Source organism: Pseudophryne corroboree, chromosome 8, assembly GCF_028390025.1.
Source record: "Pseudophryne corroboree isolate aPseCor3 chromosome 8, aPseCor3.hap2, whole genome shotgun sequence".
Taxonomy (NCBI): domain Eukaryota; kingdom Metazoa; phylum Chordata; class Amphibia; order Anura; family Myobatrachidae; genus Pseudophryne; species Pseudophryne corroboree.
The window spans coordinates 340336959-340356838 of record NC_086451.1 but is presented as its reverse complement, the minus strand read 5'-3'; the positions used below and the strand labels follow the sequence as shown (position 1 = coordinate 340356838).

Sequence of the window (19880 nt, the reverse complement as noted above, 5' to 3'; positions counted from 1 at the left end):
ATCCACAAGGAGAGTCCAATTGTGTCGGTTGCGATGCCTGACCTTCCCAACACTGGACGTGAAGAGCATGCACCTTCCACCATTTGCACGCCCCCTGCAAGTGCTGGAAGGAGCACCCGCAGTCCAGTTCCTGATAGTCAGATTGAAGATGTCAGTGTTGAAGTACACCAGGATGAGGAGGATATGGGTGTTGCTGGCGCTGGGGAGGAAATTGACCAGGAGGATTCTGATGGTGAGGTGGTTTGTTTAAGTCAGGCACCCGGGGAGACACCTGTTGTCCGTGGGAGGAATATGGCCGTTGACATGCCTGGTGAAAATACCAAAAAAATCAGCTCTTCGGTGTGGAACTATTTCAACAGAAATGCGGACAACAGGTGTCAAGCCGTGTGTTCCCTTTGTCAAGCTGTAATAAGTAGGGGTAAGGACGTTAACCACCTCGGAACATCCTCCCTTATACGTCACCTGCAGCGCATTCATAATAAGTCAGTGACAAGTTCAAAAACTTTGGGTGACAGCGGAAGCAGTCCACTGACCAGTAAATCCCTTCCTCTTGTAACCAAGCTCACGCAAACCACCCCACCAACTCCCTCAGTGTCAATTTCCTCCTTCCCCAGGAATGCCAATAGTCCTGCAGGCAATGTCACTGGCAATTCTGACGAGTCCTCTCCTGCCTGGCATTCCTCTGATGCATCCTTGCGTGTAACACCTACTGCTGCTGGCGCTGCTGTTGTTGCTGCTGGGAGTCGATGGTCATCCCAGAGGGGAAGTCGTAAGCCCACTTGTACTACTTCCAGTAAGCAATTGACTGTTCAACAGTCCTTTGCGAGGAAGATGAAATATCACAGCAGTCATCCTGCTGCAAAGCGGATAACTGAGGCCTTGACAACTATGTTGGTGTTAGACGTGCGTCCGGTATCCGCCGTTAGTTCACAGGGAACTAGACAATTTATTGAGGCAGTGTGCCCCCGTTACCAAATACCATCTAGGTTCCACTTCTCTAGGCAGGCGATACCGAGAATGTACACGGACGTCAGAAAAAGACTCACCAGTGTCCTAAAAAATGCAGTTGTACCCAATGTCCACTTAACCACGGACATGTGGACAAGTGGAGCAGGGCAGGGTCAGGACTATATGACTGTGACAGCCCACTGGGTAGATGTATGGACTCCCGCCGCAAGAACAGCAGCGGCGGCACCAGTAGCAGCATCTCGCAAACGCCAACTCTTTCCTAGGCAGGCTACGCTTTGTATCACCGCTTTCCAGAATACGCACACAGCTGAAAACCTCTTACGGCAACTGAGGAAGATCATCGCGGAATGGCTTACCCCAATTGGACTCTCCTGTGGATTTGTGGCATCGGACAACGCCAGCAATATTGTGTGTGCATTAGATATGGGCAAATTCCAGCACGTCCCATGTTTTGCACATACCTTGAATTTGGTGGTGCAGAATTATTTAAAAAACGACAGGGGCGTGCAAGAGATGCTGTCGGTGGCCAGAAAAATTGCGGGACACTTTCGGCGTACAGGCACCACGTACAGAAGACTGGAGCACCACCAAAAACTACTGAACCTGCCCTGCCATCATCTGAAGCAAGAAGTGGTAACGAGGTGGAATTCAACCCTCTATATGCTTCAGAGGTTGGAGGAGCAGCAAAAGGCCATTCAAGCCTATACAATTGAGCACGATATAGGAGGTGGAATGCACCTGTCTCAAGCGCAGTGGAGAATGATTTCAACGTTGTGCAAGGTTCTGATGCCCTTTGAACTTGCCACACGTGAAGTCAGTTCAGACACTGCCAGCCTGAGTCAGGTCATTCCCCTCATCAGGCTTTTGCAGAAGAAGCTGGAGACATTGAAGGAGGAGCTAACACGGAGCGATTCCGCTAGGCATGTGGGACTTGTGGATGGAGCCCTTAATTCGCTTAACAAGGATTCACGGGTGGTCAATCTGTTGAAATCAGAGCACTACATTTTGGCCACCGTGCTCGATCCTAGATTTAAAGCCTACCTTGGATCTCTCTTTCCGGCAGACACAAGTCTGCTGGGGTTGAAAGACCTGCTGGTGAGAAAATTGTCAAGTCAAGCGGAACGCGACCTGTCAACATCTCCTCCTTCACATTCTCCCGCAACTGGGGGTGCGAGGAAAAGGCTCAGAATTCCGAGCCCACCCGCTGGCGGTGATGCAGGGCAGTCTGGAGCGACTGCTGATGCAGACATCTGGTCCGGACTGAAGGACCTGACAACGATTACGGACATGTCGTCTACTGTCACTGCATATGATTCTCTCACCATTGAAAGAATGGTGGAGGATTATATGAGTGACCGCATCCAAGTAGGCACGTCACACAGTCCATACTTATACTGGCAGGAAAAAGAGGCAATTTGGAGGCCATTGCACAAACTGGCTTTATTCTACCTAAGTTGCCCTCCCACAAGTGTGTACTCCGAAAGAGTGTTTAGTGCCGCCGCTCACCTTGTCAGCAATCGGCGTACGAGGTTACATCCAGAAAATGTGGAGAAGATGATGTTCATTAAAATGAATTATAATCAATTCCTCCGCGGAGACATTGACCAGCAGCAATTGCCTCCACAAAGTACACAGGGAGCTGAGATGGTGGATTCCAGTGGGGACGAATTGATAATCTGTGAGGAGGGGGATGTACACGGTGATATATCGGAGGGTGATGATGAGGTGGACATCTTGCCTCTGTAGAGCCAGTTTGTGCAAGGAGAGATTAATTGCTTCTTTTTTGGGGGGGGTCCAAACCAACCCGTCATATCAGTCACAGTCGTGTGGCAGACCCTGTCACTGAAATGATGGGTTGGTTAAAGTGTGCATGTCCTGTTTTGTTTATACAACATAAGGGTGGGTGGGAGGGCCCAAGGACAATTCCATCTTGCACCTCTTTTTTCTTTTATTTTTCTTTGCGTCATGTGCTGTTTGGGGAGGGTTTTTTGGAAGGGACATCCTGCGTGACACTGCAGTGCCACTCCTAAATGGGCCCGGTGTTTGTGTCGGCCACTAGGGTCGCTAATCTTACTCACACAGTCAGCTACCTCATTGCGCCTCTTTTTTTCTTTGCGTCATGTGCTGATTGGGGAGGGTTTTTTGGAAGGGACATCCTGCGTGACACTGCAGTGCCACTCCTAAATGGGCCCGGTGTTTGTGTCGGCCACTAGGGTCGCTAATCTTACTCACACAGTCAGCTACCTCATTGCGCCTCTTTTTTTCTTTGCGTCATGTGCTGATTGGGGAGGGTTTTTTGGAAGGGACATCCTGCGTGACACTGCAGTGCCACTCCTAAATGGGCCCGGTGTTTGTGTCGGCCACTAGGGTCGCTAATCTTACTCACACAGTCAGCTACCTCATTGCGCCTCTTTTTTTCTTTGCGTCATGTGCTGATTGGGGAGGGTTTTTTGGAAGGGACATCCTGCGTGACACTGCAGTGCCACTCCTAAATGGGCCCGGTGTTTGTGTCGGCCACTAGGGTCGCTAATCTTGCTCACACAGTCAGCTACCTCATTGCGCCTCTTTTTTTCTTTGCGTCATGTGCTGATTGGGGAGGGTTTTTTGGAAGGAACATCCTGCGTGACACTGCAGTGCCACTCCTAAATGGGCCCGGTGTTTGTGTCGGCCACTAGGGTCGCTAATCTTACTCACACAGTCAGCTACCTCATTGCGCCTCTTTTTTTCTTTGCGTCATGTGCTGATTGGGGAGGGTTTTTTGGAAGGGACATCCTGCGTGACACTGCAGTGCCACTCCTAAATGGGCCCGGTGTTTGTGTCGGCCACTAGGGTCGCTTATCTTACTCACACAGTCAGCTACCTCATTGCGCCTCTTTTTTTCTTTGCGTCATGTGCTGATTGGGGAGGGTTTTTTGGAAGGGACATCCTGCGTGACACTGCAGCGCCACTCCTAGATGGGCCAGGTGTTTGTGTCGGCCACTAGTGTCGCTTAGCTTAGTTATCCAGCGACCTTGGTGCAAATTTTAGGACTAAAAATAATATTGTGAGGTGTGAGGTATTCAGAATAGACTGAAAATGAGTGGAAATTATGGTTTTTGAGGTTAATAATAATATGGGATCAAAATGACCCCCAAATTCTATGATTTAAGCTGTTTTTTAGTGTTTTTTTAAAAAAACACCCGAATCCAAAACACACCCGAATCCGACAAAAAAAATTCGGTGAGGTTTTGCCAAAACGCGGTCGAACCCAAAACACGGCCGCGGAACCGAACCCAAAACCAAAGCACAAAACCCGAAAAATTTCAGGCGCTCATCTCTAGCTTCCATACTGTGGTACTGTTGTACTGGCAGATGTATTTACTGTTAAGCTCTGGTGCTCAACCTTTTGCTGTTGTGGCTAAGCCGGTGTCATGTTGTTATGAATAATGCAGTCAGTTGACAATCACAATGGCAGCTGGTGACTCACCCCCAGGTTAGATAATTAATTCTCTTCTTTTACTTTTGCTGATCTTTATAGTTTAGTAGTACTGTAGCTGTTCCTGTGTATCCAATATTAACATTACCCTGTGTGCTGCAATAAGAGAAACAAAAGCAGAAAAGGAAACAAATCTGTCTATTCCATGCATGGGATAAACTCAGGGTGGTAGCAAAGGGGATGCATCCACAGCCCAAGGCATAAGCTGGCATTGGTTTACAACTTGCAGGTTGCCTTAGGATGTGACCAGTGCTCACTTCCTGCTCTCCCAGGACTTGTCATGTGACGTCATAGTGTATGTGCCAGCACAGGACACGCCTGAAGCCTGTTACAGTGCTGGATAAATCCACATTGCCCCTAAAAGTTTTGTCATCAGCAGTGTTGTCAAGTTTGGAAGATTCTAAAAGAGTGGTGCCAGAGGCAACTGTGTAGGGGAGCATGGTGTCATGAATCATATCTTCACAGCCGGACCAATAAGAATGACAGGGGCACCATGGTAGGGGAAAGGGGGGGTGGGGGAATAGCGACGCTAGGGACCTTTAGGTCTAGAAAAGGTTGTGTAGCTTCCTTGGAAGTATATGAGATACTCGAGAGCCAGACATCCCATTTCCGTCATGCTGGGGGCCATAAAGTACATACAAAAAACAAATCCAAGAAAAGTTATGCCCTACGTGCACTTGCAGCCTTGACAACTTGATGCAGATTCCAGATGGTGTTCTAAGCTGCTTTGATGTTTGACAGTATCTTGGATAGTGAATGTCTAGAAAGGAGTTCTTTAGAGGTTCCTCCTGAAGAGAAGAAGATCAGCAATATCAAGAAAAGCCCCGGAAAAAAGTTATTTTGACAAACAGAAACATGGTATTCTCAGAGTGGTCTCAGTATTCACAGTTGAAGACTGCTCTTGATTGGCTTCCCATCTATACATACAACTTATCCCCTTCCTTAGAATCATAGTGGTTTTCTGTAAACTGTTTTCACTTAACTTAAACTATGCAATTTATGGTTTGAAATCGCCCATATATCCGAACATCACGGACGATGAATAATATATACAGTTGTAGGGTGAAATCTCTTGTGATGTAAGCTATATATGGCAATTTTAAGCTGCATATTGATACTCCATAGGGATGGGTTTGATGGCAACTACTCAAAAAACTAAAAGTAGAAAGTTTTTTCTCAAAGTTGCCTTGCACAGGGTCAAGTGGTGCAGGTTATGTCCCAGAAGCTGAACTTTTGTCTGGCTTGTGTTCCCTCCAATTCCAGAGAAAGTGATGGAAAGACAATGAAGATTGCCACTACTTCTAGACAGCCAAGGTACAAACCAATATCCACAGCCACCAGAATGAGGGTCACGTTTTATTGAAATAAGGTCTGGATGCTGCCATAGTGAAAGTTTTGCTAAGTCTGAAAATGATCCATTTCCATCAGTTATCCTAGAGTATGTAAGAAAGGGCAGCTAAATACAAAGGGGTATATGCAATTGCGGTGGAATTCGACCGTTTTTGGACTCAACACAATTCGACAGCCGAATCCCGACCGCCGGGACCCGAATTCGACATATTCAATAAAAAACGGATTCGACAGTCCTGCTGTCGAAAAACGGACCAATTGACGAATATGTGCGTCCTGGATTCGACTTCATGGACGGCACAAAAGTGTTCAATAATCTTGAAGAAAAATGCGTGGGGTCCTCCTTCCTAAGCATAACCAGCCTCAGGCTCTTTGAGCCGGTCCTGGTTGTAAAAATACGGGGGGGGGGAAATGACAGGGGATCCCCCGTATTTTAACAACCAGCACCGGGCTCTGCGCCTGGTGCCAAAAATACGGGGGACAAAACACGTAGGGGTCCCCCGTATTTTTCACACCAGTACCGGGCTCCACTAGTCAGAGAGATAATACCACAGCCGGGGGACACTTTTATATAGGTCCCTGCGGCCGTGGCATTAAATCACTAACTAATCACCCCTGGCCGGGGTACCCTGGAGGAGTGGGGACCCCTTAAATCAAGGGGTCCCCCCCCTCCAGCCACCCAAGGGCCAGGGCTGAAGCCCGAGGCTGTCCCCCCCCATCCAAGGGCGGCGAAAGGGGGCTGGTAGCCTTGTGTAAAAAAGAAGAATATTGTTTTTTGTAGCAGAACAACAAATCCCAGCAAGCCTCCCCCGCAAGCTGGTACTTGGAGAACCACAAGTACCAGCATGCGGAGGAAAAACCGGGCCCGCTGGTACCTGTAGTTCTACTACAAAAAAAATACCCAAATAAAAAAAGTACACACACACCGTGACAGTATAACTTTATTACATACATGCACACCAACTTACACACATACTTACCTATGTTGACACGAAGAGTCGGTCCCCTCCACGGGGTACCTGTAAATAAAATTGTCCCTGATTGGCTGAAGGGACCCTTTTTGACAGCAGTCACGGGGGGTCCCGGCAGTCAGGGAAAGGGCTCCCATGTGTAAACATGGGACCCCTTTCAGTGCGTGGATCGTGTGTCGTCTTTTTATTTTGCCAAGTACGTGGATTAAAAACGAAGAGGACTGATCTACCCCGGATTGTTGGGAGTATAATTTTATTTACAGGTACCCCGTGGATTCTACGTGGGGAGCAAACACCTAATGTTCACACAAGTTTTTGCAGGAATCTTGAGATCGAGACATGTTAAAATGGTAATTTTCTTCATTCCTTGTCTTCAGTATTAAGGGCATTAAGAAATCTTTTTAGCCATTGCATAATGCTACTGATACTTTAAAAAAGTTTTCTGTAAATTGTCTTTTCGCCTAGAAGTCAGCATTAATGAGACCTGCAGCAAAATGTCTCCCTAAATTAGTGTTTAAGCAGTAATTTTCCTATAATTGAGTAATGCACAGGGTGAGAGATGTGACATACACTGCATGTGGCTAAATGCACTTAAATAAATAGTGGTGACGGAGGCAGTCAGAATAGCAGTGCTCATTCAGTACAAGCAATCTGAAAGCGTACTTTTCAGTAAACAGGAATACACAGAGAGGGTTAATAGGCCCCAGGCATAGGCAAACTAGGCATATCCCTATGGCATTTGGTATGCCTAGGGGCACTAGTAGCTTCTGCTGATTAAAATGATATGCGGCATGCCTATATTCTGTGTGTGACTGCGGCTGTATCTGCATATGAAATGCTATGTTACAGTGTATTCCTGGAAATCACTGTAACATAGCATTTCATATGCAGATACAGTCGCACACAGAATATAGGCATGCTGCATATCATTTTAATCAGCAGAAGCTGCTTGAGCATCCTAGCCACATAGTAATGCAAATAAGACTATTTTCATTAAAATAAAATAAAAAAAAGGTGTCCAACAGTAGCAGAGCTGCCAGCTGACTCACGCGAGGCATCTCCTGCTGCATGGCGTGTTGAGGCAAGATGTATGAGGACACATCTGTATCCAAGCTGAGGCAGAGGTCACAGTGTTAGTGGCTGTGTGAGTGCTGTGTGCAGGTGGGGTGGTTGTGCAATAGTGTTCAGCATATGTGTAAGGGGCATTATGTGTGTCATGTGTATAAATGCATCAATAATGTGCTGCAAATGTGCAAGGTTATTATGTTTATAAGGACATTAATTATGTGTGTCATATGTGTAAGGGGCATTGCTGTGTGGTATTAGGTGTATAAATGCATTACTAATGTGTGGCTATATATATATATATATATATATATATATACACACACACACACACACATACATATACATATACACACACAGCTCAAAAAAATAAAGGGAACACTAAAATAACACATCCTCGATCTGAATGAATGAAATATTCTTATTAAATACTTTGTTCTTTACATAGTTGAATGTGCTGACAACAAAATCACACAAAAATTATCAATGGAAATCAAATTTATTAACCCATGGAGGTCTGGATTTGGAGTCACATTCAAAATTAAAGTGGAAATACACTACAGGCTGATCCAACTTTGATGTAATGTCCTTAAAACAAGTCAAAATGAGTCTCAGTAGTGTGTGTGGCCTCCACGTGCCTGTATGACCTCCCTACAACGCCTGGGCATGCTCCTGATGAGGTGGCAGATGGTCTCCTGAGGGATCTCCTCCCAGACCTGGACTAAAGCATCCGCCAACTCCTGGACAGTCTGTGGTGCAACGTGGCGTTGGTGGATGGAGCGAGACATGATGTCCCAGATGTGCTCAATTGGATTCAGGTCTGGGGAACGGGCGGGCCAGTCCATAGCATCAATGCCTTCATCTTGCAGGAACTGCTGACACACTCCAGCCACATGAGGTCTAGCATTGTCTTGCATTAGGAGGAACCCAGGGCCAACCGCACCAGCATATGGTCTCACAAGGGGTCTGAGGATCTCATCTCGGTACCTAATGGCAGTCAGGCTACCCCTGGCGAGCACGCGGAGGGCTGTGCGGCCCCCCAAAGAAATGCCACCCGACACCATTACTGACCCACTGCCAAACTGGTCATGCTGGAGGATGTTGCAGGCAGCAGAATGTTCTCCTTGGCGTCTCCAGACTCTGTCACGTCTGTCACGTGCTCAGTGAGAACCTGCTTTCATCTGTGAAGAGCACAGGGCGCCAGTGGCGAATTTGCCAATCTTGGTGTTCTCTGCCAAATGCCAAACGTCCTGCACGGTGTTGGGCTGTAAGCACAACCCCCACCTGTGGACGTCGGGCCCTCATACCACCCTCATGGAGTCCGTTTTGGATCGTTTGAGTAGACACATGCACATTTGTGGCTTGCTGGAGGTCATTTTGCAGGGCTCTGGCAGTGCTCCTCCTGTTCCTCCTTGCACAAAGGCAGAGGTAGTGGTCTTGCTGCTGGGTTGTTGCCCTCCTACGGCCTCCTCCACGTCTCTTGATGTACTGGCCTGTCTCCTGGTAGCGCCTCCATGCTCTGGACACTACGCTGAGAGACACAGCAAACCTTCTTGCCACAGCTCGCATTGATGTGCCATCCTGGATGAGCTGCACTACCTGAGCCACTTGTGTGGGTTGTAGACTCCGTCTCATGCTACCACTAGAGTGAAAGCACCGCCAGCTTTCAAAAGTGACCAAAACATCAGCCAGAAAGCATAGGAGCTGAGAAGTGGTCTGTGGTCACCACCTGCAGAACAACTCCTTTATTGGGGGTGTCTTGCTAATTGCCTATAATTTCCACAACAGCATGTGAAATTGATTGTCAATCAGTGTTGCTTCCTAAGTGGACAGTTTGATTTCACAGAAGTGTGATTGACTTGGAGTTACATTGTGCTGTTTAAGTGTTCCCTTTATTTTTTTGAGTAGTGGTTATATATATATATATATATATATACAGAGGCAGGGGTCCGGCACAGCCACTTAGACAGTAGTACACTGGGTGCCCTCACGGATAAATAGACAATTAGAACGAACGGTGCGGCACTCCAATGAGTACTATACCAGATTAATCGTAAAGTACAACGTTTCAATGCCCTCTTTAATACGGCATTTTCGTCAGGATATACAGATACATATCAAACAACATACCTTAAATAGAGAACATCACCATGTGAGACGCCAAACGCCGTGGCGGGACCGCTCACCCGTCCGACGCACAGCAGAAGTGACGTCATGACGCACTAAGAGAATGCGTCAGACGGTGAATCTTAACAGACCCATCACCATAGCAACAAAAATAAACAGTGGACGTAAAGCATATAAGCACAGATACATGAATGACTTTCATATATATAAATAAGTATTAATGAGCAACACAAAAACTAATAACGCATCACAGACCATATATCAGTAACGGACTGTAAAGATGTGCATAACCTTAATAGGCATATAGAGACATAATCTAAAAACACAACCTAGTACAGAATGCAACATTAAGGATAAATATAAGCAACTTAAGAATTATTGGCCAGAGTAGCAATACCGGACTGTTCATTGAGGCCCCAAGGTACTAGGGTACCCAAACAAAAGATCCAGCGCGCCTCACATTGGAGCAATTTAAGACCACGGTTGCCACCCCGTAAAGACTGCGGCACATGGTCAATCATCCTATACTTGAGAGTGGTCAAATTGTGGGCTGCTGATGCGAAATGTCTCGCAACAGGTTGGTCACTGTTACCAGAGATCAACGCAGCCTTAATTGCTGACCGATGGGCAGCCATACGCTCCTTAAAGGGGCGTTCAAGTTTTGCCTATATAAGACAATCTACACAGGTAGATGATTTGGTAAACTGTAAATTTAGAGTTACATGTGAGTCTATGTCTAATATGTAAAACTTTACCGGTATGTGGGTGATGAAAAGTATCGCCAGCGATTAGGAATTTACACGTGACACAAGTGCAACGTATGCATCCCAATTTCCCCCTATAGATACTAGGAGTAGGTTCTGAAATAATCCGCTTTGACTAAAATGTCACGGATATTGCGTCCGCGTTTGTAGCAGGCCATAAGGTTGGTATTAGACAGATTACAATCCGGATCTGATGTAATAATCGGCCAAAGGTTTTTAGAGATTTTATTAATAGGGCCACTAGCTGTAGTAAATTGTGTTACCCAGGGAAGAACCTTTTTATGGTCACGAGATTTAGGCTTCAATAATGACAATCTATCCATACTCAAAACCTTAGATTTAGTATGTAGTAATTGATCACGGTCGTATCCTCGTTCTAAAAACTTTTTCAACAAGATATCAATTTGATATTCCGCTTGTTTAATATCTGAGGTAATACGTCTAGCACGGATAAATTGAGAGTAAGGCAGCCCTGCAATTAAAGGTCTAGGATGACAACTACTAGGAACAAGTAGGTTGTTACGGTCCGTAGGTTTGGAATAGAGGTTAGTTGAAATACAGCCCTCATGTACATGGGCTAGGGCCTAAATTAATCAATCACATTAATCGACATTATTTAGGCCCTAGCCCAGTAAAGTTCACCTTCTCTTCTAGTTCTACAGAAATTCATTATTTAGATGTCGCCATATGTGTACATGAGGGCTGTATTTCAACTAACCTCTATTCCAAACCTACGGACCGTAACAACCTACTTGTTCCTAGTAGTTGTCATCCTAGACCTTTAATTGCAGGGCTGCCTTACTCTCAATTTATCCGTGCTAGACGTATTACCTCAGATATTAAACAAGCGGAATATCAAATTGATATCTTGTTGAAAAATTTTTAGAACGAGGATACGACCGTGATCAATTACTACATACTAAATCTAAGGTTTTGAGTATGGATAGATTGTCATTATTGAAGCCTAAATCTCGTGACCATAAAAAGGTTCTTCCCTGGGTAACACAATTTACTACAGCTAGTGGCCCTATTAATAAAATCTCTAAAAACCTTTGGCCGATTATTACATCAGATCCAGATTGTAATCTGTCTCTTACCAACCTTATGGCCTGCTACAAACGTGGACGCAATATCCGTGACATTTTAGTCAAAGCGGATATTTCAGAACCTACTCCTAGTATCTATAGGGGAAAATTGGGATGCATACGTTGCACTTGTGTCACGTGTAAATTCCTAATCCCTGGCGATACTTTTCATCACCCACATACCGGTAAAGTTTTACATATTCGACATAGACTCACATGTAACTCTAAATTTACAGTTTACCAAATCATCTACCTGTGTAGATTGTCTTATATAGGCAAAACTGAACGCCCCTTTAAGGAGCGTATGGCTGTCCATCGGTCATCAATTAAGGCTGCGTTGATCTCTGGTAACAGTGACCAACCTGTTGCGAGACATTTCGCATCAGCAGCCCACAATTTGACCACTCTCAAGTATAGGATGATTGACCATGTGCCGCAGTCTTTACAGGGTGGCAACCGTGGTCTTAAATTGCTCCAATGTGAGGCGCGCTGGATCTTTCGTTTGGGTACCCTAGTACCTAGGGGCCTCAATGAACAGTCCGGTATTGCTACTCTGGCCAATAATTCTTAAGTTGCTTATATTTATCCTTAATGTTGCATTCTGTACTAGGTTGTCTTTTTAGATTATGTCTCTATATGCCTATTAAGGTTATGCACATTTTTACAGTCCGTTACTGATATATGGTCTCTGATGCGTTATTAGTTTTTGTGTTGCTCATTAATACTTATTGTTTATATATATGAAAGTCATTCATGTATCTGTGCTTATATGCTTTACGTCCACTGTTTATTTTTGTTGCTATGGTGATGGGTCTGTGATGGGTCTGTTAAGATTCACCGTCTGACGCTTTCTCTTAATGCGTCATGACGTCACTTCTGCTGTGCGTCGGACGGGTGAGCTGTCCCGCCACGGCGTTTGGCGTCTCACATGGTGATGTTCCCTATTTAAGGTATGTTTGATATGTATTTGTATATCCTGACGAAAATGCCGTATTAAAGAGGGCATTGAAACGTTGTACTTTACGATTAATCTGGTATTGTAATCATTGGAGTGCTGCACCGTTCGTTCTAATATATATATATATATATATATATTATATATATATATATATATATATATATAGTGCTCTACTGTGTGGTGTAACATGTAGAAAGGGCACTGCTGCGTGGTCTTATGTGGATAAAGAGCAATATGGTGTGGTGTAATGTGAATAAGGAGCAATTCAGTGTGATATAAAGTGCATATAAAGGGTACTATTGTGAGGAATAACGTACATAAGGTAAAGTGGTACTATTGTGTGATGTAACGTGAATTAGGGACACTATCACATGATAAAATGTGAATAAAGTTGCACTACTGTGTGGCATAATTTAAATTGGAGGTACTATTGTGTGGCCAAGTCCCTTCCCAGTAAGAACACACCCCTTTTTGGTCTGTGCACCGAATGTGCGCACTGTCCCTTTTTAAAGTAGAGGGGGCAGGAATACCAAAATGAGGACTGCTATGGGTGAGGAGTGATGGTGATGGGAAAAGGCGGAACTAGCAGCAGTGCTAGAAGGCACCAGCCAAAATCTTGCCTAGGGCATCATATTGGTTAGGGTCGGCTCTGAGCAGCATGGACCACAAAATCCAGTGTTTCTCCAGACATGAGCTACAATGTGTCAACCTGGGATTCAGTGCGTAATATTCTTAAACATAATTGCCTGGATGTGATGGCAAATGATGCAACCAAGACTGGACACAATGGAATGATAGCTCAAAAAATAAATAAGGTATTAGATACTGATATATGCTTAGAACTAAATTTTATGGAGTTTTAAATTCTGTGTTAGCTTAGATAAAAGCAATGTGCATCTATGTGTATCTAGCATATACAGTACTTCCCTACATTTTTAGTCTCCTCTTCGTGAGAAGCAGACTCTTGGCTGCAAACCCCAGTCAGATACACTTGTTTGCCATTCCCAAGTGGAGACTCTTGTCAGCCAATCCCAGCTAGGGGTTCTTGACTGTCAGTCCCAATCGGGAATGCATCTCAGCCAATTCCTGTGAGGGTGCTGTCCCTTGCCTTCAGGAATGGGGCTCTGTCACCTCTTGTCTTTGGTCATGAGATTCTGTTGGCACCTCCCTCCTTTGGGCATGAGGTCCCATTCACCCTTGACTTCGGAGATGAAGTTCCATTCTACCTTGCCTCTGGGCATGAGGTCTTGTTGACTGTATCAATTCCCAGTACGCGTGCTGCCATGTCAGCCGCTAATCTGAGTGCTGCCATGCCGGCTCAGTCTCTAAGTGCCACATGGTCACTTAAAGATATTAGCTCTGTCCAGGTTCCAAGTGCTGCCTGATAAGGTTCTAAATGTTGTCCAGTCGGCCAAGGTTCCCAGTGTAATCCAGTCGGCCCAAGTTCCGAGTGTTGCAGCAGTCTTAAGGGACTTTGGATCTCCATCTTCCACTCCATCACATCATACTGGGACTTTGGATCTCCACCTTATACTCTTTCCACTCCATCACATCATACTGGGAATTCCCAGAGAATCTGTCCACTCTTTCCTTTGTGCACGAGTTCCTGTCTGCCCTTGCCTTCAGGCACGAGGAAATTAACACCATGTTAATTGTCAGCCCAGGTGCTGCCATGTCGGCACCAGTCCAAGTGCCACTAAGAGCCACCCATTCACCCAAAGATATTAGCGTTGTCCATGTTCCAAGAGCCACCCACTCTGCCAAGGTTCCCAGTGTTATCCAGTCGGCAAAGTTTACGAGTATTTTCCAATGAGCCAAGGTTCCCAGTGTTATCTAGTCAATCAAGGATTCAGATGTTATCCCATCAGCCAAGGTTCCAGTATTATCCACTCATACTGGGAATTCCCTGAAGATCCCTACAACAAGTTCTGAGTTTCCAGCAATTGGATTGTGTCTTTGTTCCCTTCTAGTTCAGTCACTGCTGGGAAGAAGAAAGAAGAAGAAGAACTCCTTCTTTGTTTCAGGTCCTCTGGGGGTTTGTCCTCTCATCATGAAGATGCCATAATTTGTCCTCTGTTTTACTCAGATTCTAATTTATATATTAGGAGTGTCCGGAATTTGTTCCTTATTATGGTGGTACTGTCATGATTACCTGCAGTATCCATTCCCTGCCACCAGGGGTCACCAGCTTTCTTGTGCAATCTGACACTTCATGGTCAGGTGTTAGATACACCTGATTCCTGGATATTTAGGGTTGTCTGAGCCAACACTAAGGGCTGCATCATCCTCCCTCCCGCATAACCTCACCTTCTACAATCTCATTATCTATTGATGGCACTACTATCTCCTCTAGCCCCCAAGTACGCTGTCTTGGAGTAATCCTTGACTCCTCCCTCTCCTTCAAACCACACATTCAGCACCTCTCACAAACCTGCCGTTTTCATCTAAAAAATATTTCCAGGATCAGACCCTTTCTGACCCAGGATGCTACTAAGACTTATCCACTCACTGGTCATCTCCAGACTGGATTACTGTAATCTCCTCCTGGCTGGCATTCATGACAAATACCTCTCTCCACTCCAATCTATCCTCAATGCTGCTGCCTGGCTCATCTTCCTCACTAAACGCACTACGTCCACCTCTCCTCTCTTACTAGACCTTCACTGGCTCCCCTTCCCTTTCATAATCCATTTCAAGCTTCTCGCACTCGCTAACAAAGCCCTCACCCACTCCTCTCCCATCTACATCTCTGACCTTATCTCCCTTTACACTCCCACCCGTCCTCTTCGCTCTGCTAATGCACGCCGACTCTCCTGCCTACGGATTACTTCCTCCCACTCCTACCTCCAAGATTTTTCACGTGCTGCACCACTTCTCTGGAATTCCCTACCTCTTCCCCTCAGACTCTCCACCTCTACAAAACTTCAAACGGGCTCTCAAGACCCACTTCTTCACAAAATCCAGCCAAATCTAATCCTAACCCTCTGTTCTACGCTCTCTATGTACCCCATCTGTATCACCCCTGTCTGTCTACACCTCCCCTTTAGAATGTAAACTCTCACGAGCAGGGCCCTCTTCCCTCATGTGCTTATCCTTTCTTACTTTAATAATCTTCAACTGCACCAAATCCAGCAGTCTTCTGCCACCTGATACTTATTCCAGTGTCATCTGCTGATGTAACTATGTTTATTTACCCTGTACTTGTCCTATACTGTCATCAACTGTAAGTTGCTGTTTTCCTGTTTGATTATTTGTTTATGTACTCTGTAATTGGGCGCTGCTGAACCTTTGTGGCGCCATATAAATAAAGGATGATAATAATAATAATAATAATAATAATAATAATAATAATAATAGTTGTCTCTGAACTTTACTTGTTTCTACGGCTATTTCACTCTGGACTCTGGGCTACTGCCTTCTTATTTATTTATTTATTTATTTATTCAGGACTTTGTTTGGTGTAGAATTCTCCATTTCATATCTATTCTGGATTACCTCATATTTGTATACCAGTTCCCATAATAAATATTGTGTGAATATATTACCCTTCCTTGTGACTACTTATGCAACTGCACCCAGGGGGTTCCACCCAAAAAAATTGTCCGTTCATTCCAACAGATGGATAGCCCAATGGTGAAGATGTTCAGAAACTGTTAAAAAATATTGAGCCTTCCCCAAACTTTGCTGTGGAGCCAAAAATATATTGCCATCTCTGGGTCCCATTGGAAAATCTGAGGAAGGGCTCAAAGATGTCAGAACAATAGGTTAATTGGCTATTAGGATGAATGAGTACCAGCTTCTATGATGATTCTTGTTCATATTATTTCTACTTTTATTCACAGATGTGCAGGATTAACCTAACAACAGCCCAGAGGAGAGAACACCACTTATTATTTATGATTCTATGCATGATCACCTGCTATCTATTCTGTTGGATGCCTTATGGATTAATCTCTTTGATTACAACATTTGGAAAACCTGGAATAATCTCTCCCACAATCAGCATCATACCATCAATTCTGGCGAAGAGCAGCACCTTTATTAATCCTCTAATTTATATATTTATGAATAGACAGGTAAGGTTTTGAAAGATTATATATATATATATATATTTATTTATTTATTTTTTCTTCTTTTTTTTCTTTTTTTTTAATAATATCTAGTCCTTCCATGGATACATGGACACAATGCCCAGTGCAAGGTGTAAAATAATTTCTACTGTAGCATGGAGACCAGGAGCCTCAAGTTCCCCTTTTCAGAGTAAAGAGCGGCCGATTGCTTGTCATTGATGGGCCAATGCCAAAAACAGACCCCCCCCCCCTTCCCCATGGTTTAAGATCGACACTGTCTAGGTCGACAATGTTTAGGTCAACCACTATAGGTCGCCAGGGTTTCTAGGTCGACATGTGCTAGGTCGACAGGTCAAAAGGTTGACATGAGTTTTTCTAAAAAAATAAAAATAAAAATGTTTTGAACTTTTTCATACTTAACGATCCACGTGGACTATGATTGGAACGGTAATCTGTGCCGAGCGAAGCGAGCCATGGGAGAGGACACGGTGCACTAATTCGGCTTCCCGATCACTGTACGCAGAAAACGCGCCCCCCAAAAAAACAAAACAAAAAGCAACAACTCATGTTGACCTAGCACATGTCGACCTAGAAACCCTGTCGACCTAAACATGGTCGACCTAGACACTGTCGATCTAATGATCCACACCCGACAAGAAGAAGATGGAGAGCTGGTGAAAGGGAGAGGCAATAGGTGACTGGAAAAGGGTGAGAGGGAGAAGCAGTGGGTGATACAGAGAGGAACTGGAGGATGGAGAGGGTGTCTAGGAGAAGGTGAAGGGTAGAAGCAGAGGGCATGTGAGGTGTCTGTAGGAGAGAGAAAAGGGGGTAAATGGAGTTGAAAGGGTTCACTGGGACATGAAGGGAAAGGATCAGTGGGGGAGACAGGCAGGAAAAAACAAGCTGCTATAACACAAGAGCTAAGGAAAGACAATGCTAGTGAAAGGCTTTAGTAAAGGGATGGAAGATGATTTATGTCAGGGAAGAGGAAAGAGTAAGAGGAGGGAGGAAGAGAACAAGTGCGAGAGGTGTAGGGGAACAGAGAGCGAGGTGTAGGGGAAGAGAGAGAGCACGAGAGGTGAAGAGGAAGAGAGAGAGAGGTGTAGGGAAAAGAGGGGGTGTAGGGGAAAGAGAGGGAGGGGGGAGACGGACAGAAAGGGGTGACAGAGACGGGCGGGGAGGACGGACAGAGAGACACAGAGACAGAGACAGAAAGAGAGACGGACATTGAAAGGGGGGAGACGGAGAAAGAGAGGGAGAGATGGACTGAGGTGGAGATGAGGGAGACAGAGAGAGGGGATAGATGGAGGCAGAGGAAAGGGAGTGAACGAGAGTGAGGGGCTTGTACTACTGTAGTATTGCTTGTTCCTCCATGGCTTGTAGTCAATGGTGTATATAATCAGGGGCTGATTCTGTGCATGGACATGGCTGCCAGTGCCTCTGCACATTCCTCCAAAGAACTTTTGGCGCCGGGGACGCTCAGGACAGGGGTGTAATAGAAGTAGGCAAGGGCTGAGAGAGCGGCCCCAGTCCTCCCCTTCCAGCCCGGTGTCCGTGTCAGCAGCAATAGAGGGGAGTTTAGAATAGCAAAATAGGTAATGCACAGGCAGCATTTAAGTCTGGGGGGGGAAGAACAGCGGTCCCATTACTGGCCGGGAGACAGGACCCGAGTGACTGACTGTGCAGTGGCCGTCTTAATGCACAGGCTCTGGGGCACTGGCGATGGGCAGGCGAACAGGCGCAGCGCTGGTGGCGGCATTTAATGAGTCAGTGAAACTCATTGTAATGCCGTCCCTGAACCAGCAGCCCCCACCGCGGGAACAGACAGCCCCCTCTCCCCACGCCACTTGTAACAGCTCAAATAAAAAAGCTCCACCACCATCTGGAGATGGCTGCAGGATCACGGAGCACCGTCCCGGCCTCCCTCTCCACGGCCGCGGAACACTGGCAGCACTCGGAAGCCAAACCCCCTCCCTAGCCGCGTGTTACCCACTGTCACAGGAACGAACAACTTACCAAGTCACGGAGCTGCGCTATCATGTCCGGACTGGCAAGGCTCCACCCTCCTGTTTTTATTAAAGCCTGCAGCCGTGCTGCCACGCCAATCAATCTGGCAGCCAAGGGATTGGCTGCAGCGGAGCACGTCCCAGAGGACTCACCCATGTTGGAAAAGCGAGTCCCTGAACATCAATACCGGGTAAAAAATGCGCTACAGCGCGTTTTTGCGAACACTGCAGTGGTCTTGTCCATTATAAAAAAAATATTTAAATTATTGACACACAAACATTTAAAATAATGTTACATGGAACCCAATACCTTCTTTCACAATATTATTAAATTAAATTAAATAATATCCTTTGATATGCATTTCTTCTTTCTGGAGATAAGCAGAAAAATCCAAACACCTGAAACAATTCACAGGCACATTGTTTAAATGGAAATAAAAAACCACTGACCAAACACGACAAAACCATTTAAGAAAGTAAAAAAGGATATAAGTCCAAGGCAATTATTTTATGCAGTGTTCCTTGGCACAATCAGTGCTCCTTGGCAGAATCACAGAGTGGCATGCACACAGACACTGGCTCTCATTCAGAGTTGATCGCTCGCAAGCTGCTTTTAGCATCCGTGCAAACGCTAAGCTGCCGCCCTCTGGGAGTGTATCTTAGCAGAAGTGCGACCGAAAAGGATCGCAGCACTGCTACAAAAAAGATTGTGCAGTTTGTGAGTAGCTCGAGACTTACTCCTAGCTAGCGATCACTTCAGTCTGTTTAGTTCGTGTTTTGACGTCACATACACGCCCTGCATTCGGCCAGCCACACCTGCGTTTTTATCTGGCACGCCTGCGTTTTTTCCACACACTCCCCGAAAACGGTCAGTTACCACCCAGAAACACCCACTTCCTGTCAATCACTCTGCGGCCAGCAGTGCGACTATAAAGCATCGCTAGAGCTTGTGTAAAACTGCTTCGGCTTTTGTGAAAGTGTGCAGTGTGCACCATACGCATGCGCAGAATTGCCGTTTTTTGTCCTGATCGCTGCTCTGC

At 45.6% G+C, this 19880-nt stretch overlaps 1 protein-coding gene across 1 annotated transcript in view; it reads left to right on the top strand.

Annotated features, from left to right (window-relative positions):
• Window positions 1–19880, top strand: part of LOC134949078 (pinopsin-like) — a 46583-nt gene that overhangs the window by 21383 nt on the left and 5320 nt on the right. The window contains exon 3 of the mRNA XM_063937435.1: window positions 16607–16840. Within this exon, the coding sequence (XP_063793505.1) occupies window positions 16607–16840 (234 nt within the window). The remainder of the gene's footprint in view (window positions 1–16606; window positions 16841–19880) is intronic.